The sequence below is a fragment of the Aphelocoma coerulescens genome, chromosome 22 (assembly GCF_041296385.1).
Source record: "Aphelocoma coerulescens isolate FSJ_1873_10779 chromosome 22, UR_Acoe_1.0, whole genome shotgun sequence".
Classification (NCBI taxonomy): Eukaryota; Metazoa; Chordata; class Aves; order Passeriformes; family Corvidae; genus Aphelocoma; species Aphelocoma coerulescens.
The window spans coordinates 3189981-3212037 of NC_091035.1; the positions used below are offsets into that span (position 1 = coordinate 3189981).

The 22057-nt window shown below is 52.9% G+C and overlaps 1 protein-coding gene across 1 annotated transcript; it reads left to right on the top strand.

Annotated features, from left to right (window-relative positions):
• Positions 1-9978: 9978 nt before the first annotated feature.
• STC1 (stanniocalcin 1) lies at positions 9979-20781 on the top strand. The gene is made up of 4 exons (XM_069035632.1): positions 9979-10177; positions 12770-12912; positions 13939-14150; positions 17561-20781. The coding sequence occupies exons 1-4, from the start codon at positions 10060-10062 to the stop codon at positions 17829-17831; spliced, it is 744 nt and encodes a 247-aa protein (XP_068891733.1). The 5' UTR covers positions 9979-10059; the 3' UTR covers positions 17832-20781.
• The last annotated feature ends 1276 nt before the right edge of the window (positions 20782-22057 follow it).

The window sequence follows — 22057 nt, forward strand, 5'->3', positions numbered from 1 at the left end:
TTCCTGCACGAGGGAGAGCCGGGAGCAGCTGTCAGATATTCCCAAAACCCCTTTTCCTCCTCTATTTTCTGTTCCGTTTGCATCGAAAAGAGGGTGCAGGGAGAAAAAAAGGGGGGATAAAAAGGACAAAAATCAGCTTGGAACCGGTGGAATTTCATCCAGGGCCCTGATCTCGGGGTGCAGCACCCAGAGCAGCAGATGGGAGCAGAGCAGGGCTGGGAACAAGCAGTTCCCGGCTATTCCCGCTGGGATTTCACCTCCCAGCTGGTATGGGAGGAGCTCCGTGCCCAGCCCCAGCTCCGGGCCCTGTGTGACAAACGGGACGCTGGGGGTGGCACGGGGCAGGGACAGCACCACCTGCACCGGCTGGAGGTGCCTGGCGCTGCCTTTCCCTCCAGGAAGAGCAATAAATGGGAAATCCGGACGTTTTCCAGGGAAAAGGAGCGGAATTGTGGCGGCTGAGTTCGTTTGGGAAGGGCACAGGGGATGGTTTTGGTTCTGGCACCAGCACTGGGAAACCTGGGCTGGCGGAATTGGAACAACCGTGGCAGGGGTGGGGCTGGATGGGCTTTTCCCACCAAAATTATTCCAGGATTTTATAATTCTGTGGTTTTGCAGAGCCCTAAAAGCAGGAGAACGGCTGAATCACTGATGTGGAAACTCAGGGAAGTAGGGAAACTTCCCTGATTCTCCTCTAAAAGTCCCTGTCTGGGTTCCTGCAGGAGCCACGTGGGGATATTTCCGGGTGGGGACTGGGCCAAGAAGCTCCCAGTGACCTGTGCCTTGATTATCCCAAAATCCAGGAGATCCAATGAATTCCAGGGATCTTCAGCCGCTGCAGTTCTGGGGTTTCATCCCCCTCTGGCACAGGCCATAATGCCCAGGGGAGTTTTCCCGTTTCCTGCCCATATTTTATTTATGCCCTCTTCACTCAGCCCCTCTTTCCTCACCGCTGTTCAGGCCTCGGCAATTAAAAGTCCCTGAGAATTATCTTTCCATCTCCTGAAAAATCCCGGGGAAAGAAGGATCCTCATCTCAAACAGCTTTTTATCCGTGCAGCAACCAGAATATTTCATACACCAACCTCAAATCTGTGAGCTGTTACTTTAATAGAATGAAAAACCACCAATCACCCCCTTGGCCAAACAAATCCCAGCGCGGCCGGAAAAGTTCGAGGGGAATTTCTCAGGAGTGGAGGGAGGAGGCTGCCGTGTCATCATCCCCTCTTTGTTTTTCCTTTTTGGGATTTCTTTGGAAGGAGCTGCTGTGCCGATGGAAATGAATCCCCCCTGATTCCTGCCGGCCTCATTCCCCACCTGGTGCTGAGCTGGGAATGCTCTTCCCTGCCTGTGGAGAGGAGGAAGCGCTCGGTGCTTTAGGATTTGGGCTTCTGTGTTTTCCACGGGTTTGTGATGCTGCGGTTCTCCGGCGCGCCGCTCTCGACTCCGCGCAGCCTCCACGCAGCTGCTGCCCTCCCGTTCCGGCTGTTGCCTTTCTCTGGTCTTCAAATTAAGAACCAGACACAAATTAAGAACCAGACACAACTTAAGAACCAGACACGGTTTAAGGGAAAAGGGGGTTTTACCTCGGGGTTTATTTAAGGAGCCTTAAAGGTGCACGGCTTTGTCCAGGTGGAGTGTGCAGAAATGCACCCCGAAAATGCACCAAAATGCACCGAAATGTACTGAAATGCACCCCAAAATGCACCTGAAAATGCACTAAAATGCACCCCAAAAATGCACCGGAATGCACCAAAATGCACTAAAATGCACCCAAAATGCACTGAAATGCACCTGAAATGCGCTAAAATGCACCCAAAATGCACCCGAAATGCACCCGAAATGCACCCAAAATGCGCCAAAATGCACCCCAAAATGCACTAAAATGCACCCAAAATGCACCAAAATGCACTGAAACACACCTGAAATGTGCTGAAATGCACCCCAAAAATGCACCAAAATGCACCCCAAAATGCACCTGAAAATGCGCTAAAATGCACCCAAAATGCACCCGAAATGTACCCCAAATGCACCAAAATGCACCAAAATACACCCCAAAATGCACCAAAATGCACCCAAAATGCACCAAAATGCTGACAGACCGCGTATCCGATTTACAGACCTTGCAGATTAGGGCACCTATCACCGATTCCCTAATGAGCAGCTGTAACGAAGAGCGCGATGTCCCCATCCCGAGGAATTCCCGCTGGGAAGGGCCTGTCTCAGTCCCAGGATGGGCTCCCGAGAGGACCTCGGATCCTCAGGAGAGCTTGGGGGCATAAAAGGTGTATAAAAAGTGTATAAAGGGTGTATAAAGGGTGTAGAAAAGGTGTAGAAAAGGTGTAGAAACTGTATATAAAAGGTGTCTAAAAGGTATATAAAAGGTGTATAAAGGGTGTATAAAAGGTGCATAAAGGGTATATAGAAGATGTCTAAAATGTTTATAAAAGGGTTTATAAAAGGCGTATAAAAGGTGTATAAAAGGTGTATAAAGGATGTAGAAAAGGTGTAGAAAAGGTGTATAAAGGGTGCATAAAAGGTGTATAAAGGGTATATAAAAGGTGTCTAAAATGTATATAAAAAGGTATATAAAAGGTGTCTAAAATATATTCAAAAGGTGTATAAAGGGTGTAGAAAAGGTGTAGAAAAGGTGAATAAAGGGTGTAGAAAAGGTGTATAAACTGTATATAAAAGGTGTATAAAGGGTGCATAAAAGGTGTATAAAGGGTGTATAAAAAGTGTCTAAAATGTATATAAAAGGTGTATAAAGGGTGTAGAAAAGGTGTATAAAAGGTGAATAAGGGGTGTATAAAGGGTGTAGAAAAGGGGTAGAAAAGGTGTAGAAAAGGTGAATAAAGGGTGTAGAAAAGGTATAGAAAAGGTGTATGAAGGGTGTATGAAAGGTGTATAAAGGGTGTATTAAAGGTGTATTAAAAGGTGTATAACGGTGTATAAAAGATGTATAAAGGGTGTATAACGGTGTATAAAAGGTGTATAACGGTGTATGCAAGGTGTATAAAAGAGAAGGCAGAAAACCACCGTGGCATCAAGGTCACACAAAACGATTCCTCTCCAGGCCTGCGACTCCAGGACACCTCAGTGCCCCGAGAAATGTAAACAGCACCGAGCTGGGGGGGAGCAAACTCGGAGTAAATGACTTCATTACCTGCAGCTGTAATCGGAGGATTAACCCCCGATATGCAAATGGACCGAACCCCTAAAAGTGTGCAAACCCGCGGTCCATTTGTGGGTGTAGCCCCTGGGGGTGCCCTGAATGCACCTGGAGGCCCTTCAAGAGACAGAACCGCGTTTATTCTCCTCATTCCGTCTGCCCTCGGTTTGGAGGCAGCCCCTCAAGGCTTCGCTCTTCCCGAGGATCCAACGCCAGCGAATCCACGCTCCGTGGGGGCTCCGCCCGTGGGTCCTGCACAGAAATGCTCGGCAGCTCGAGGCAAGGGCTCGTGTTTATTTTAACCTTTAAAAATGACACCAATTTCACAGCTGTTGGTGCTGGGAGGCTCCCGATGCAAATCCGCTCCGAGGCTGCTGCGTTTGGATGAGGGGGGAGGCAGAATCTCCATATTCATGTGCCAAAATCTTTGTTCTGGAGGGTTCCTTGCTGCCCTCGTGAGGGATCCTCTGCCTGCTTCAGGCAAGCCTTTGCTAGAAGCTCCGGAGATCATTTGCTGCTGTCATCAGGCTCGGGAGCAGGGGAGGGGAATACCGGGATTTTGGGGGGTTCTCCGGGGTGAAAACTCCTTTGGGGGGGTCCCTGAGGAAAGGGTTTACCCAGAGCCCCTCCAATCTGGGGCTTGCTGGGGATATTGGAGCTGCTGGGAAGGAGGTGGGACGGGAGTCCCACTCCAAACCTCCCTGGGCAGTTCTCCTATATCTAACACCCCTTTCACTCTGGGATTCTGGGGCCCTTCCTCCCTCTCTTCATCCCTTTTCCTGCTTTTCCTTCAGGTGAGCAGCTCTGTCCCTGTGAGCACATCCCGGAGTTTTGTCCCCAAAATCCTCAGCGGGCTGTGGGGTGACCTCCAAAGACTCTTTCCCTCTGGAAATGCCACTTCCCCACCTCCACAGGCCACGTCCTGGTGCTGTTCCTCCCCTTGGACACTGCCTTGGGGCAGGAAATGAGGCTGGGTATGGGAATGGGCAGGGAATGGGGCTGGGAATGGGACTGGGGCAGGGAATGGGGCTGGGAATGGGGCAAGGAATGGGGCTGAGGTTGGGAATGGGCTGGGAATGGGGCTGGGGTTGGGAATGGGACAGGGAATAGGGCTGGGGCAGGGACTGGGGCTGGGGTTGGGAATGGGGCAGGAAATGGGGCTGGAAATGGGGCAGGAAATGGGGCTGGGAATGGGACTGGGGCAGGGAATGGGACTGGGAATGGTGCTGGGGCAGGGACTGGGGCTGGGGTTGGGAATGGGGCAGGAAATGGGGCTGGGACTGGGACTGAAATGGGGCTGGGACTGGGACTGGGACTGGAATGGGGCAGGAAATGGGGCTGGCACCTCCACCTGCTGCAGGGAAGGATTAAAAACCCTCTGGCTCCGTTTCCCAGGGACAAACCCAGTCCAAGCCAGCGATCCCCACGCTTGCTCAGCGTGGAGTGAAGCTTCCAGCAGTGCCTTTGGAGGATCTTCCCCCTCCTCAGAGGAGCGTTTGCAGTGCTGAGGTAGCAGGAGCCGAGTGCTGAAAGTTCCTGATGCGTCTCCTCCATGAGGCACATTTGGTTTGAATCAAAATCCCATCGGAACAGGCCGTGGGATTTCCAGCCCGGGATTAGGAGGAATTCCAGGTTATTATTAGCAATCACTTTCCATCAGGCACTGCAGCTACAAGATGCAGAACAAGCCCGGTGGAAAGGGACTGAAACAAGGGATTCCTGTTATTTAAAGAAAATCAAATTGTGTGAAGCCAATCAATGGCAATAATAAAGAAATCCTTTTCTTTGCCTTCGTTTGTGTTGCCAGTTCACTCGAGCACAGCAGAAGACAAAAGTTTGTGGAATCGCTGAGGCTGGAAAAGCCCTCCAGGGTCATCGAGTCCAAGCTGTGGCTGATCCTGAGTGCCACGTCCTTGGACACCTCCAGGGATGGGGACTCCAAACCTCCCTGGGCAGCTCTGTCCTATATTTAACCCTTTCCGTGCAGAAATTCCTGCTGGTGTCCAGCCCGACCCTCCCCATGCCCAGCCTGAGGCCATTTCCCCTCGTCCTGTCGATAATCGCCACCTTCTACTGGGCACTGAACAATTGCAGCTTCACCACAGCCACAATTAAACCCACCCTGACTTCCTGCGCCTAAAGCTGAGATATTCAATCCCTTTTAATATTTTTTTTTTTTGCTCCAGGTTTGTGGCGCCTGTAGCCAGATCCAAGTGGCTCTGCCGGGGCAGACTCCCAGGTAACTCCTAAATTGCATCCTGCCTCTGGAACAAGTTCTGACACCGCTGCCCCGGTGCAGCCGGGGTTACTCACCCGGGCTGAGCAAATTAAAGGTTCTGCTCGGCCTCTCCCTCACTTTGCTTTTCTCCTGTCGGGGTGATTGCAGCTGCCGCCGGTTCCCAGCCCCGGGATGAGGAATCGCATCCCGGCAGCGTGCGGGGACGCGCCGGAGCCATGGCGGGGAGGGAGGAGGGGATGGAATTCCGTGGTCGGGCTTAATGTGCACCTGCCGGGGAGCTGGTCCAGCGGGCTGCGAGGGCGGCTGGCCGCGGGCCAGGGCCTCCACACAGCCAGGTTTGATCCCTGAAAATCCTGGAGTGCTTCCCAGGAGGTTGGGAACACCTTAAAATCACAATGAGGAGGAATCGCCTCGCCCTGCTGGGCACGGGTCCTGCTCCATGCAAGCCCGGAGAAGTTGTGGGTTCCCCATCCCTGGCAAGGCTGGAGGGGGCTTGGAGCAGCCTGGGCTGGTGGAGGGCGGTGGAACGGGATGATCCTTGAGGTCCCTTCCCGGCCAAACCATCCCGTGACTCCCCGGGTTCCCTTTGGGGTCCCCTGCCGCCCCCGGGAGCCGCCGGGGAAGGGTGGGGTGAGCCCGGCCGTGGGTGCCGAGGTGTCGGCGGAGCAGGGGCGGCGAGGGGAGCTCGGGGAGCTGGGAAGGAGCCGGGAATGCTGGTTTGCTGGGAAGGGAAGGAGTCGGGGATGTTGGTTTGCTGGGAAGGATTAGGGAATGATGATGGTTCGCTGGGAAGCAGCCGGGCAGGGCGGATCGCTAGGAGGGATCCGGGAATGGTGGTTCGCTGGGAAGGGAGGGATCAGGGAATGGTGGTTCGCTGGGAAGGGAGGGATCAGGGAATATTGGTTTTCTGGGAGGGGAGGGATCAGGGAATGCTGGTTCGCTGGGAAGGGAGGGATCAGGGAATATTGGTTTTCTGGGAAGGGAGGGATCAGGGAATGCTGGTTCGCAGCCGGGCAGGACGTGCAGGGCCGGGCAGCGCAGCGCCGCTCGCTCCCGAGGTGCTGCAGTTGCTCACGTCCCTCCGGAGCGCAGGGAGCGCGGAGCGGTCCCGGCTGGGAAAAGGGGGATAAAGGTGGGAAGGGATCCAGTTACACAATGGGAGGGAAGCGGGGTCGCCCTCGCAGCGGGTCCCAGCCAGGAGCAGCTGAGCAGAACGCGGGGGGGGTCTCTGATTTGGGTCCCCTTTTCTCTTTTTCCTCGTTTCTTTTCTCCTCCCCCTCGATTTTTTTTTTTTTTTTTTTTTTTTTTTTTTTTTTTTGAGTGAGGTTGGATAAAAATCTTAACACCTTGGGAACAGAGGAGCAGCGACACAAAAGGCCGGGCTGTGCAATTTAATAGGGTCTGCTGCCTGGGAATGGGAAGGAGGGGATGATTCTCCCAGGGCTAACAGTGCCTTTCTTTTTTCTCTTTCCGCGGATCCCGCCAGGAAAAGAAACCCTCCAGCATTTCACCTGTAAGGGAAGCCACGGGGAAAATCTTCCAGCACGTTGTGCCAAGCTTTTAGGAACAAACAGGGGAACTTTTGATTTTGGGGTTTTTTGGAGGTTTTTTATGAGCTCCCAAGGCTGTAGAGCAGCTGTTACCTGAGATCAGGAGGGAGGAAGGTTTTTAGGGAAAAACTTATCCCATAATGGGAGTTCTTGCATCCCTAAACCCTCCAACAGCAGTTTTAAGGGCACGGCCCTGGAATGGGCAAACCACCGCTTTTGGGGCAGTGATTCCCCCTGACTGTTCCTTTTTCCCTTTAAAACCTGGTACAGGATTGAAGCCAAGCTCCTCTGCCACCAGACTCCTCGGAAATCCCACAGCGAGGCCAGAATGGAAGTTTCCAGGGAATTTTGAGCCCTTGCTGCCTTCAATATGTAAAAGAAATAAAGCAAATGTGCTCTGGTGCTGCAGGACTCCGAGAAATTCGCTTGTACGAGTCCCCTGCCAAATCTGACAGTGGCTCAGTGCGGGTCCCTCACCCCTGAGATCATCCCCCCACTCTTTTAAAGCAAAATAATAAAAGTTCTGCCTCCACAGGGTCTTTTTGGAGCCTCCATAGGGTTTTCCAGGTGTTTTGATATTTGTGTCCCGGTCCTACACCCCTCACGGGGTCACTGTGCCCGTGACCCCAAACTGAGCCTCACCGACCTCCTGCTTCTGCTGCCTGTGGTTAAAATACGCAGCAGGTACAAGCACCAAATATGGCCCTGACAGAGCAAATCCCTGGAAAAATGGTCCGAGAAAGAACAGAAAAGGTGCTGGAATAATTAACTTGGTGTTAATTCCTCCCTGCGCTTGGATTCCCAGCTGGATGTGGACGTGCTCAGAGGGCCAGCACAACCTGCCTGGGTGTGCAGCCTCCTCAAAGCACAGCTGGAAAAGCCGAAAAAGCCAAGTGGGAATGTTCACCTTGGGGGTGAAGGGGTGGAGGGATGGCGCTGGGAGTTTGCAATCCAATTGTGTGGAAAATGCAACGCTTCCCCTCCGGAGAGGACGGCGGTGCAGCCGTGATTCATCCCCCATTGAAGTCGCTGCCAGAGTTGCTTTTGATTTAATCAGGATCAAACCCTCTGGGATTATTCTCGCTTCCAAACTGGACCGGGGCTCTGAAGTGGAGAAACCACAACGCTTTGCGGGGCTGCTGCTTCTTTTTCTTGATTTTTTTTTTTTTCTTTATTTAATGAATTTGGCTCCGTGTCCCAAAACGGAGCCGAAACCCGAAACCCTCCTGTTTCAGGGCTTTTGGAGCGCTCTTGGAACATCTGGCACAGCTGTTCCTGTGACCCCAGGCAGGAGCACAGCCTCGCTCCTGTTCCCATTCCAAAGGGAGCCGACAGCACCGGGAATGGGGCAGCGCTGCCCAAACTGGGCTGGCAGCACCTTCCTGGGAGAGATCGGAGACAAGGGTGGGCAGGATCCAGAGTTGTGCCGTTTTCCCAGGGAAAAGAATGAGGAAAATCAGTGGGCACAGCTTCTGGAGCTCCATGGGAAGAGCCTCCTCTGCTCCTCTTTAAATTCTTCCTTATCGCCTTTTAAATCCCGCTGCCACGAACCCGAGCAAATGCCCCAAAGTGAGGGGTTTGCACCTCCACTTGAGTGGGATCTGTGGAATCGCTCGCCAAATGGGAATTCTGTACCTGGGTGGATCCACGGATCCATCCAAGCTGCATTTCCTTGCCTGGCACCACCGAGCTGAGAGCCCTTCCCTTCCCAGAAAAGATCCTGGGGCTGGCAGAGGGAGCCCCAAACGTGCTCAGGATCTGAACTAGCTCAGCTCAGATCAGCCAGACCTGATCTCTAAATCCTCGGGTTTATTCCGAGCTGCAGGAACTTGTAACTTTTTTCTCTGGAAATCTTTCTCCGTGCACCTTTCCCCATTTCCTTTCAGCTCGAAGGCTGAACAGCCCTGCTCTTCTTTCATCCCTGAAACACCCAGAGCCTGAAATTGTCTCTGGGATCCGAGACAATCAGTTCTCCGGCGTGTTAATCCTCGTTACGTGCCCATTAAAACCGAGATTAAATCAGGCATTAGGGTGCCTCCTCCCGTTATGAAATCTGAAAAACAGGATTGAGTTTGGAGCAGGGAGAGGGGGGATGAGGAAAACCACGAAACACCTAAAAACTGGGTTTGGGGACGCAGCAAAAGCGAGGCTGAGGTTTGAATTCCTGATTTTATGGAGGGAATCGTGCAGGTGAGGGGAGATAAGGAGGCAGCCGGCGAGGTTTGGGGCAGGGAGGGGATTTGCATGTGCCTACGTGAGGGGCAGGGATGAGTCCCGGGGCTCACACGTGCCGGGGCAGGAGGGAGGCGATGCACAGGGAACGCAGGGAAAGGTGAGCGCCGGGGCAGGAGCGAGAGGGATCCCTGCCAGCTCCATCCCGAGCCCCCCCTAGAGCCGCCCCTTCCCCCTCCCGAGCCGCCCTGACCCCGGGATCGCTCCCGGACGGATGGGGAGCAGCTTTTCCCAAAGGGCAGGTGATTTTCTTGTGGGGTGGGGGAGCTTTAGGACGGCGCTGTCGTTTCCTCGAGCTCCATCAGCCATAGGAAGCCTCCCCCCCCTCCCCTCCCTTTCCCACCGCTCCTCCAAGGATGAACTTTTCGCTCATTGTTGTTTGGCAGGTACTTTTTAATGGGCTGGAAAATATCCTTCCTGTGAAGTTGCAGTTTTGTGGGGCTTGAATGAGTCCAGTCCTCCCCTGGCTCTGCCCAGCGCCGCCGATTGGCTCCGCAGCCCGGGGGGGACCGATAAGGGCGGCTATAAAACCCTCGCTGCTCGCGGTCCCCCAGCGAGCAGGAGCCAGAGGGGCCACCCGGATCCTCCGCACATCCCTGCGCTCATCCCCGGGCTCGCCAGGATCCTCCCTCGCTCCCTCCCTCTCTCCCTCCCTCCCAGCGAGCGCGTATCCAGCTCCACATCTTCGCTCAAGCCGGAGTGGAAGAGAAGAGGCGCACACATCCCAAAAAAAAAAAAAAAAAACAACCAAAAAAAAACAGGGAAAAAAAAAAAGGGGGGGGGGAACCCAAGCCACCCAGAAAAAGAAAAAAAAAAAAAAAAACCAAACCAAACCCAACCCCACACTTAGCGGAAACTTGTCAGAGAATGCTCCTAAAGTCTGGTTTTCTCCTGCTGCTGCTGATCAGTGCATCCGCATCCTACGAAGCTGAGCAGAATGACTCTGTGAGCCCCAGGAAAGCGCGGGTGGCAGCCCAGAACTCAGGTAACGCCAGCGAGGAGGGCTCGGAGCCGGAGCTCCGATGCCTTAAACTGTCTCCGATTTCTCTGCTGCTGATTTTTCTTCTTCTTTTTCATTTTTTTTTTTCCCTTGTTTTTTCCCTTATAAACTTACCGGCTGGCAGCACAAATGCTCCTTTCAGGGCTGGCAGGAGCTGCTGGTGCAGAGCTGGAATCTCCTGTAGGAGCTGGGGCAGGGAAGCGCTGTGAGGATGCAGTCCCGGCTCTCCCCTCCTCCCCCAGCTCCTCGATGAGTTCCGGGCACTTTTAATCATTTTTATTTCCCTGCTTGCATGCCTCCCTCTCCCTCTCCCGATCGCAGCGCTACTTTGGTGTTAAATCCCTTGCTTTTTAGGAAGTTGATCAAATGCGCGGCGCTGGGACTGAGCCATTGTTCTGTGAACATCTGTCTGCTCCGAGAGGGGCAGCCAGAGCCGCCACTTGGAAGAATGCAGTAACCTAGAAACTGTCCCCTGCTCGCTGCGATTGTCACAAACCGATCGCTGTCGGTCAGCTGGGACAGAAAAATACATTTGTGACATTTAACAAACTCGCTTTCACAGTGGAGGAAAAAAAAAATAAAAATGCTGGCGGGTCAGCGCTGGATGTCGCGACTTTGCCGCTGCGATAACTTGGAGACATTGTCTGGAACAATGGGAATTAAAAACCCGCCTTAAAGCGCGCTGCAAAGAGATGAAGGCTCGGCTTTGGAGCTCATTAACAGCTGCCTTATTTTAGACCCGCAAGGCTCTGCAGCGCTGGAGCGGGGTGTTCGCTCGCTTTGCTTTTGTATTGGGTTGCTATAGAAACGTGGGGTCTCCCTCTCGCACCGTGCCTAAAACAATAAAAGCTCCGCGCACGCTGAGCCTGCTGCGAGCGAAGTTCTAATTTGAACCTGTGGAAAGCTAATTACGGGGCTGGCTCGTGCTGCGGGGAGGTTGCGAAGCGGGGAGGGGATGAATTACCAAATATTCCTCCCTTCAGGCACGTCAGCAAGAGCGCGGAACGACGAGGGGTTAACTGGGTGATTTTTTATATATATATATTTTTTTAATATTATTTCTCCTTCTTATCGGGAAAAATCTCGGTTGTAAGGAATTATCTTGAAGGCACAGCTCGGCTCTGGGTAAGGTGTGCTCTCTCCCAGTAAAGCCTGGCTTTTCCCACAGCTCGGGGCTGGAGGGGGGACCCCGGGTTTGCATTTCTCCCCCGAGAATGTCTGGTAACATGAGCTGCACAAGTAATGAACGTGCCTTGCCCAGGCACGGGAGGGGACAGATGTTCGGCTCAGCCAGAAAGGTTAATCCCGGCTAATTTCAGGGCAATCATGTGGCAATTCTGCTGATTCATTGTTAAAATGCTCTGGATCTGCTCGGAGAAAGCCGGGATGACACGGATACCCCTCGTGCTCAGACCAACCGCTGCCTCCGGGCTTTTAATTACCCCCGGCAGCTCCATTACCTGAACTTTCTCTGCCCAAATCTCCCGAATCTACAGCAAAAATGACCTTTTCTGGCTACTCCGGGGGCAGTTTTAGCACCAAGCTGCTGAATCGAGTCCTTTGGAGTACTGAGAATTGACCCCCAAGCTAAAATCTCATTTGCAGGTAATTCAGGCTTTTTAGAAAGGCACAAATACCCCAAAAGAAATGCGATTCCCTGCAACTTGTTGGCATTTGCCATCACTTCAACCTCATTTTCGGAGTGGTTTTGTGAGCCAGGTGCTGCCAGGCTGCTCCTGGTGGACAAAGACCATGGAAGAGACCTCAGCACCCAGAGCTTTCCATGGGCCCATCCTCATCCCTCCTCCTTCTTTAGAGGGAGTTGGGATAACTGCAGTCCGAACTGGGTTGGGATGGACATTTGGGTCTCCATCTGAGCGAGGACTCTCAGGTGTTGCCTCTTTTCATCCACGGGTGACCCTCGAGGGGTTTGGTAGTGGGAGTTTCTGTTCCTTGGGGTGCTGGTCGTGTCTTCAGTTCAGAGAATCCTGGAGTTGTAGAGTCCTGGGATTGTGGAATTACAGAATCCTGGAATGGTTTGGGTTGGAAGGGACTTTAAAGCTCATCCCATCCCATCCCATCCCACCCCTGCCGTAGGCAGGGACACCTTCCACTGTCCCAGGCTGCTCCAACCTGGCCTTGGGCACTTCCAGGGATGAGGAATCCCCAGCCTCTCTGGGCACCCTGTGCCAGGGCCTCACTGCCCTCCAAGTAAAGAATTTCTCCCTAATACCGAACCTAAATCTCTCCTTTTTTTAGCCTAAACCCATTCCCAGTTATTCTATCACTGTGTATAGAAAAAGTCGCTCTCCCACTTTTTTATAATCCGCTTTTAGTCCCTGCAAGGGGCTCTGAGCTCTCCCTGGAGCCTTCTCTTCTCCAGGTGAACACCTCCAGCTCTCCCAGCCTGGCTCCATGGCAGATTTTGGAACATCTTCCCTTGGGGCAGCGCCTTTGCCCTCTCTGCCTCCCCCTCCTCCAGCTCGCCTGAGCCCAGCCTGACTTTCCCAGAAAGATTTGGCTGCGGGCTGGGATCCGGATCCATGTGCTGACATTCCCGTGCCTCTCTCCCCGCAGCCGAGGTGGTTCGGTGCCTCAACAGCGCGCTCCAGGTGGGCTGCGGCGCCTTCGCCTGCCTGGAGAACTCCACGTGCGACACGGACGGGATGTACGACATCTGCAAGTCCTTCCTCTACAGCGCTGCTAAATTCGACACTCAGGTACAGCCCCGGCACAAAGGGGACGGGAATAAAACCGGGGACGGGAATAAAACCCGGCCCAGAATAAAATCCGGCCGAGAATAAAACCCGGCCAGAATCAAACCCGGCCAGGAATAAAACCCGGCCGAGAATAAATCGGAGCCGTCTTTTCATGCCCCCGCCAAGCCCTGCGGGTTCTAAAGCACGTGCTAAGCGCTCCGCTCAATGCCTGCCTTAATTTAAGCTGTGCTTTGGGCAGGATTAACCCTTCCCTCCCTGCAGCCCTTCCTGCTGCTCAGCTGCTCCGCTCAGCCCCCATTTTTGGCTCCAAACGCATCCTCCAGGGCTCTTTTTCCACCCGCTCCCTGCTCCGTGTGAGGACTTGGCAAGGAGGGTTCTGTGGGGCGGAGAGCGAGGTTTCCTCTCCAGGAGGAAATAGAAACGTTGTCCTGACAAAATAAATCTCCTGCCTGTGTGACCTGGCACAGGGCTGGGCTGGGAGCTGGAAGCGTTTGGGTCCGGGAACACGCGGCCAGATCGGCCTCTCCCGGGCTGCGGGGAGAATAAACGGGATCCTACTGGAGGGCTGTGCCCTGCCAGAGCCCTTTTCCTCTGTGCCTTCCTCCCCAAATTCACACAGCTCCTTGTTCCCTGTGCTCCCGAACCCAAGGAGAAATTTAAAAGCTCATAAAGGCTCTCGAGGTCGGAAGCAGATGTGTTAAAGCACGGGCATGAAATTGATGTTAAATCGATCGGTGGGGCAGAACCGGCCCATCCCTGGTCCCGGCATTCCCAGGTCAAAGATTCCCACTGCCTAAATCTTTTGGGAATAGGAGCTCGGTGCATCCCAACTGCTCTGGGAGAGAGCTCTGCAGTAATTGGGAAATTCAAGTCCCATTTCCTGCCGTGCTGGGAAGGGACTCCCTGTAATTACAGGAGGGTAATTAACACAACCAAGCCTGGTGGAGTATCCATAACTGGATTCCCCTGCTGTTGGATTCCCTGGAATTCCGGTGCAGTTTGAGGTGTTTTTCCTTCCGTTTGCAGGGAAAAGCTTTTGTGAAGGAAAGCCTGAAGTGCATCGCCAACGGGGTGACGTCCAAGGTGTTCCTGGCCATCCGCAGGTGCTCCACGTTCCAGAGGATGATCTCCGAGGTGCAGGAGGAGTGCTACAGCAAGCTGGACATGTGCGGCATCGCCAAACGCAACCCCGAGGCCATCACCGAGGTGGTGCAGCTCCCACACCAGTTCTCGAACCGGTACGTGGGGCTTTCCTTGGAATATCGGGAGTGGGAGTCGCAGAGGCAGGAATCAGAGGGGCTGAGGTCCTAAAACAGCTTCGCCCAGTAAAGCTCTCTGCCTCTTCACACCCTGCTCAGTTTAGCAGCATTTTCCCTTCTCTTTTGGGGAAATATATTAGTTTCTCTTTTGGGGAAATACATTTAAAAGCATCTCCAGAGGAGGAGGGTCATTAAATGAACCACACATCCCTTACTCCAAAGCCTGGAGTTTGTTTCAATGTTAGTTTTTGTGGTCTGAGTGCAGTACGATGGTCAATGATCCCAAATCAGGTTGATTAATTCAGCATGTCTGGCACATTGAGCACTTCAGAGCCGCTCAGAGAACCATGGAATCATGGAATGGGTTGGGTCGGAAGGGACCTTAAACCCCATCTCATCCCACCCCTGCCAAGGACAGGGACACCTCCCACTGTCCCAGCTTGCTCAGAGCTCTGTCCAGCCTGGCCTTCTCCATCCGCTGCCACCTCATTCCCACACCACAGCCATCCCCTTCCTGGCGTTTATGTGGCACCTGGAAAATGAGTCCTTGTCCTCCGAGTCACCAAACTGCTACAAAAACCCAGGAAGAGCCAAAGGAACCAGCAAAGCCGACCCTGTATAACCCCGCTGTGCCACCATCCAGTGTTTCTCATTTCTGGGGCTCTCCCTGGTCTGGTTTGGGGCTGTCTCCTGTTCCTCCTGCCTGCAGGGACAGGGATGTCACGCTGCTGCCTGGCACCTTGCTCTGAGCAGGGACTGCCCTGTCCCCGTCCTCCAAGGACAAGGGACACGGAGGCTTCAGGAGCTGCCGCAGTCTGCGCAGTCACGCTGCAAGGGCAGGGACTTCTCCCTCCAAATCCTGGAACAATCAGTGCTGAGTCTTGTGATTGGGATAAAAGGGACCTTTTGGAGCCGTTGGAGTAAATAAGCTCCAGGACTGGAGTGCGAACAGAGCCGGCTGCTCTGGGACTGGGGTTGGCTCTGGCCAAAGCCTCAGCTCCTCTGGGATGGCTTTGACTGGATCCAGAGCATCCCAAACCTCCAGACCTGTCCCGGGACAGGTGTGCAGGTGCTGAATATATTTTATGTTGTATCAACCAGCAGAAATTTATTCCGAGAATCCCAGAATATCCAGAGCTGGAAGGGACCCACAAGGATCATGGAAATCCATTTCCTGTTGCAGAAAACTCTGCTGTAGATGGAGAAATCTTTTCTTGTCTATCCAGCAAACAGCACCTGTGGGAAGGCAAAATTATACTGGGGGAGGTAAAAATGAAACCTGTGTGTCTTTTGCCTCTTCCCCCAAGGAAATTGGGAAGAGGATTGGGAGAGGAGCAGGCAGCTCTGGGACATTCCCGGGTTGAACTGATGGATTGTGGAGTGAAACAGCCTTGGAGGGGCACATGGGGACGCCCGGGCAGTGCTGGGGATGCTCCTCTGAGAGGACCAAGCCCTGGAGCTCTGTCCTGAGGCGGGGGAACTCCTCCCCCGGCCCGAGGCAGAGGATATTGTGACTCGGTGAGGAACAAAGGCAGCAGGATTTCCCAGCTCCCAGTTGAGGGCTCCTGAAGCATCCTGCTTTCCCAGCTCCCAGTTTATGCTGAGGGCTCCTGGAGCATCCTGCTTTCCCAGCTCCTGGTTTACAGAGGGCTCCTGGAGCATCCTGCTTTCCCAGCTCCCAGTTTATGCTGAGGGCTCCCGAAGCATCCTGCTTTCCCAGCTCCCAGTTTACAGAGGGCTCCCAAGGCATCCTGCTTTCCCAGCTCCCAGTTTACAGAGGGCTCCCAAGGCATCCTGCTTTCCCAGCTCCCAGTTTACAGAGGGCTCCCAAGGCATCCTGCTTTCCCAGCTCCCAGTTTACGCTGAGGGCTCCTGGAGCATCCTGCTTTCCCAGCCCCTGGCCCAGCAGAGCCTCGGGATCAGAATGTGTCACTTGTCCTGGGCCTGAGGGGAAGTAGTTAAAGGTCATTGCATCTTCCTGTGATTTAATCTCGGGGCAGGAGCAGCAGGGGAGGAAAAGCTCTGCTCACAGCCCAGCTCCTGGCGGGCTCTGGGAAAGTGTCCGAGTGCAGCTCCAGCCTGGAAACCGCGGGGCTGGATGGGCTCTGTGTCTGGCCCTGGTTTAAGCTGGGTGTGTGGCTGGCTCAGCTTTGCTCATCAGCACTTCAGACCTCGCTCCCAGCCCTGCTGAGCCGGGCTCACAGCGAGCCAGAGCCTGGTCCTTTTGTGCAGCTCAGACTTTGACCTCACCTGACCTCCCCTGGCTGCTCCAAAGGGCAGAGCTGAGAGTTGGGAAAGGACTTTGAATGGGAACTCTCATTTCCCTCTTCCTTCCCCTCCTCCACCTGCAGGTTATTCTCCTCTCTGCTCCTGTGGAAAAATGTCACCGTGACCTTAAAGTGCTTAAAATAAGTTCCCCGACGTCCTTTCAGGCAGAAATCCCAGCAAACGTGGGACTGCCACTCTTTTTCCCAACTTTCTCTCCCTGGGAAGATGTTCCCTGGTGCAGTGAGGTGCCGGGTGCTCTCCCAGCCGTGCTGCTGGGACTGTGCTGGGCCCTGGGAAGGAGCTTTCCTTGGAGGAATCCTCAGCAGGACTGGGAGTGCAGAGCAGCACCATTTCCTGGCTGCTCCTGGGACAAGGAATTTGTGCCCAGGGCTGCTGGAAGGGGAAGGTGCAGCTGGAGAGGGGCAGGGGAAGCCTCACTTGGGATTTCGTGCGTGGTGGGCTTGGAAGTGACAATGGATTGTGTGTCCTAAAGATGTGTCCCAGGGGAATCCGTGGATCTGCCAGGCTGGGACTGAGCTGCTTCTCCCTCTTCTGGTGCTTGTAAGGGCTGTGCAGGGAAAGGAGGGAGAGGGAAAAGGGGGAATGGTGCCACAGGGATGGATCTGTCGCAGTTCTGCTCGGAGCAGAGGCCAGGCCAGGCTGGGATCCCAGCAGGGATCTGTCAGGAACACCAATTATTTCCCTTCCCAAAGCTCCAGGAACTCCGGTGTTTAGCAGGGAGTTAAACACACCCTTATCCCATTTCTGCATCTCTCAGCTCCTCGTTTTTCCCTTCCGGATCCACCCAAACCCGCTGTGCCCGCTCCCTCACCTCCCACAGCTGGGACAGCTGCTCATTTCGGGCAATTCAATCCGAATTTTGGCGATGGTTTTCCTTCCCTGTGCCAGGGGCACAGCACTGCCACGCCCAAGGTGCTTGGATGCAGTGACAGCAAGGCTGGGCTTGATCTTGAAGGCCTTTCTCAACCCTAAAAATTCCATGACAACACCGCCAGAAATCAACTCCAAACCTGCCCTGGATGAGTTAAAAATCCCGATTCTTGCGGTTCTGTCACCTGGCTCGGTGACAGCGTGGGGCTAACTGGGTCCCTCTGCCGCAGGTATTACAACAAACTGGTGAGGAGCCTGCTGGAGTGCGACGACGAGACCGTGAGCACCATCAAGGACAGCCTGATGGAGAAGATCGGGCCCAACATGGCCAGCCTGTTCCACCTGCTGCAGAGCGACCACTGCGCCCAGGGCCACCCCCGCGCCGACCTCCTGCGCAGGAGGATCTCGGAGCCGCAGAAGCTGAAGCTGCTCCTCAGGAACCTGCGAGGTGAGGGCTCCGCGCCGGCCCACGCCAAGCGCGGCTCCGCCGAGCGCGCCTGACAGGGGTGGGGGAGGCCGAGCACGACCAAAGCTGAGGGCTCTGCTCTAGGAGAGTGCTGCACCCAAAGCCAGTGGACTGTCGGTATTTTCACCCCCGGGAGCTGGGTTTAGTTCCTTCGGGCTCGTTTAGTTCGTTCGTCTTTTCCGTTCCTCTCGAACAAAACTTCTGCATGGGTCTGTGTTCGGTGTCGCGGCTTTCCCGCCAGCCAAACGGCTCCGTCTCTGCTCTTCCCCACAAAAAATCAGTTATCCCAAAAAATCGTCGTCTTAAGTAGCTCCCTGCATTGGTCGGGCCTTTGGACACCAAACTCTGAAGTTTTGGAGGCCAAGGTTTGTCCCAAACTGTTGTGCTGACACCAGCCAGGCCTGGAGATTCGGCCCCGAGGGGAGGAGCCGCTCCTCTCCTGCGGGTGACGAGAGATGCACTAAAAACTCTCGCACATCCTAAAATTATCCGTGGAATTCATGTCATGAATCTGTGCTGGCCATGGACGAGCATGAATGCCACCTTCCTGGTCCTGTAGTGTCAGCCTTAGTCCCGATCCTTCCAGCAGAGCTCTGCGAACACGTTTAAACCGGGATTTACCAAACTCGCTGGATGGTTTTAGCCGCCAGGACCTGGCACCACGGCACAAAATGAGTTCAAACCACCCCACAAACCCCAAAAGCAGGAGAGGGACGTGTTCCACCATTGCAAGAGGTGCCAGGCTGTGGCTGGAGCTGGTCAGGATGTCCCATAATCGTGCGTTGTATTTCAAAGCTCACATCTCTGTACTGTATTTAACTGCCTAAAGCTTTAAACGAAGCCTAACAGAAACAAAGCCTGTCTTAAGATTAGAGTATTAAAGGCCTTGCTCTAACTGTGGTATAAATAGTGCTGAAATCTCTCTGTACTGTACATAAACTCCACCAGAGTCTGCTTCACAGGAGCAGAACAGAATAACTTTATTGCCTAAACTCAGTTTTGTAAGCCAGCTCTTTCCTGATTCGTTTTGTTTTTCCTGGGAGCAGCATCTCTGTCCTAGTCCAGAGTTCACGTCCTACTCCGTGGCCTTTTTAGAAAAGAAGAGGGGAAAGGTTTAGGTCAGGAATTGCAGGGCCAGGAACAGCCGTTCAGAGCTAAAATTGAGGAAAATTCCGTAAAAAACCCAAGTTCAGGCTGCTCAGTCCTGTCTCCGCAGGGCTGCCGGGAGATGCACTTAGAGCCATGCTGGGAATTTCAGGATTTATCAGGCACTTTGGGAATCTCACAGGGCAAAACTCCCGTTCGGATTTCTGGGGAAAGGCAGGGAAAATCCTTCCGTTCTCTCAAGCTCCAGCAGGAAAGCTGAGGACACGGAATGAGCGCTCTGGGAGCTGCCTTTCCTCCATCCTCCTCCTCCTCAGCGGGCTCTGGGAAGAGGAGGAGCAGAGCTGGGAGACCCCATACCCGCTCCCCACCATAACCAGGCTGTGGTGAGCCAAAAATTCCACTTTGTGGTGTTGGATCCGCCAGGTCAATCCCAAATCCATCCCCTGGAGTCTCTGCAGGGTGGGTGACTCTTCCTCGGCTCGTTGGAGAGCTGATAAAGGAGGGATCTCCTTTTCTTTCGGAGACCTGAAGCAATAGAACTTCATTTTCTCGTGTTGTTTGGAAAACCACAAAGCCTTTAAACCAGAACCTGCTGCTAAAATATCGAAACCAGATGCCGTGGCAGCATTTCAGAGGTTGCTGTCTTCACGAAACGCGGCCCAAAAGTGCTGGCAGAGAATTGGAAGCAGCAAAAAAATGTTGCTGACATCGGTGGAGGGTCGGAATTCTGAATTTTTTTTGGGATACTCCGAATGGAGCCATCCAGGGCAAGGAAGATGTGAAGTTGCTCCTTCCTAAATCAGGCAGGGATTGAGAGGCTGACACAAAGAAGTTCTGAGAGGTGAAAGCCAAAAGCTCCTGGAATATCCCGACCCTGAATTTGGGGTTATATTTAGGAATTGATCCCAGGGGCGCATCCCTGACTTCCCTGACCCCACGGCTGTTGGGAGCCAGGGAATTCCTCTGGGCTTTGTGCATCCAGTCCATGCTCCTGTTTGGGAATTGGTCACAGAAACTCCTTCCCTGGTTTGGGGCAGTGGCCAGACCCCACCTGGGAGGCTCTGCCGGTGCTCCAGAGCTCCCACTGGGAATTCCCAAATCTTCCACAAGCTCTCCCAGGACACCTGGCAGCCCCCGCCTTCCATGGGGACAGATATTCCTCATGGAAAGCAGCTTCTCCACCCACCTGTTTCTCTGGAACCCCAAAGAAGTTGCCTAAAGCAGACTTGGGGCTGGGGAGAAGCCTTGGACCTCCCAATCCCATCTTTTTTTGGGGTGCCATCCTTAAATTTCCCTTTCCAGTAGTGATTTAAACTTTGTCTCCTGAATATGGGTGGGAAGAGGAGTGGGACGATTCCCCTGGCAGGATTTGCTGTGGTGCCACAGGGAATTCCCAGGGAATCCAACCGAGGCTCTGCCGTACCCCAAAGAGCCACAATTCCCAATTTTTGAGCTGCTTTGAGGCCGCTTTTGTCCCTGTGCCGGAGTAGGGAGGAATTTGGGAACGCTCCTCCCTCCCCTCACCTGAGCTGGGCACTGCCTGCCCGGGAGAGGGGATCTGGAGGCGGGAGAGGCTCTTCCCATCCCTTGGGAAGGATGGAACGGTTTGGATTGAGGTGTGAGAGATCCCTTGGGACGGGGAACCATCCCCACGACCAAGTCCAGCAATTTCACCTCGGGGTTCATCTCCGACGCTTGATTTTTTTAGTCTCACACGGGGATTTTCTCTCGGGGGCGGGGAGGGGCTTCTCTGGGACGGTTTGCATGAATCTCGTCGCGATTTGTTTGCACTTTAGATGTTGTCGTGCCATTCTAAATCGGCGTTATCTGTATTTATAATTTAAAGAGACCTAGAAAGGGAAAAGGGAGAGAGTTTGGGTTGGGTTTGTTTTTGGTTTTTTTTTTTTGGGGGGGGTGGGTTTTGGGTTGTTTATTTTTTTTTTTCTTGCTGAGTACTGGAATAAGCAGTGAGCATATCTGGTATATGTCCTTATTTATTGTTTAAATGACGTTTGTAAAGCTCCGTGCGTTCGTTAAAGGTTATTTGAGACATATCATAGCCAGGAGAGAGAGAGGCAAGTTATTTTCTTTGCTTATTTTTATAATTAAAGATGCACAACCTAATGAGGCCTACGTTGGATTTTCTTCTGCCATGAAATAAAATGTCCAATTTAAGGGGTTTTGGTGTCCGAGTCTTTATTGGGCTGGTGGTTGTGGCGCCAGCAGGATAAAAATGTTGGATTTTCCTTGGATTGAGAATCAGAGCTCTCCCATCTCCTCTGGCTGTTTAATAAATCCTTTGGCACTGGCCCGGCCTGGCAATTGCGTTTCGTTCCCCCTGCTAATTAAGGCAGAACCACTTTTTGATGAACACCACTGCAGGGAAATAAAACCCCTGGATCCATGATTTCCATGTGCATTCCCTTCCATCAGGAAAGCCCGGATTTCCAGTGGAAGAGCAAAAATAAAGTTTCATAATCAGCAGAGGAAAAGCGGGAGATTAATTCCAGTTTCATGCTCCAAAAGTTTAAAAAATCATTTTCCCCGTCACGTGAGGGTGTAAGAATAAATATTAGGAATATAATTGGATTAATGAAAGATCTCTTGTCGTAAAATCATGGAATGGTTTGGGTTGGAAAGATCTTAAAGAGCCACTCATCCCACCCCCTGCACTGTTAGTGTTGCATAATTATTATTATCATTATCATCATCATCATCATTATCATCATTATTATCATTCCTGCTGCAGCATAATTAATACTAATATTAACATTGATATCAATAGCGATCTTAATTTTAAGATTAATATTGATCTCGATGATATTAATGTTAATATTAATGTTTCTATGACCATAATATTAATGTTAGTAGCCACGTTTATGATATTAATATTAATATTGACATCGTTATTGACACTATTGGAAATTCCCTTGGATGTTTCGTTTCCACTTGGAGCCCCCAACATTCCAGAATTTCAACAACTTTTTCAGAGTTGGGAACAAAATGGACACGTTTAGGTCAGTGCTGGTAACGGAAGGAGCTGAATTCCCAAAAAAAAAGAGCAGGAGCAGAGGGGTCGGATCAAACCAGGATCCGTGGTGGAAAAACTGGGAGGAAAATAGTCCTGGAAAAGGAAATTCCTGCTCAGTGATGA

Excerpts from the sequence above, each read along its gene's own strand:
- STC1 (XM_069035632.1), top strand. The coding sequence starts at position 10,060 with ATGCTCCTAAAGTCTGGTTTTCTCCTGCTGCTGCTGATCAGTGCATCC. Across the intron at positions 10,178-12,769 it reads GGTGGCAGCCCAGAACTCAG|CCGAGGTGGTTCGGTGCCTC; the intron begins GTAACGCCAGCG and ends CTCTCCCCGCAG. Across the intron at positions 12,913-13,938 it reads CTGCTAAATTCGACACTCAG|GGAAAAGCTTTTGTGAAGGA; the intron begins GTACAGCCCCGG and ends TTCCGTTTGCAG.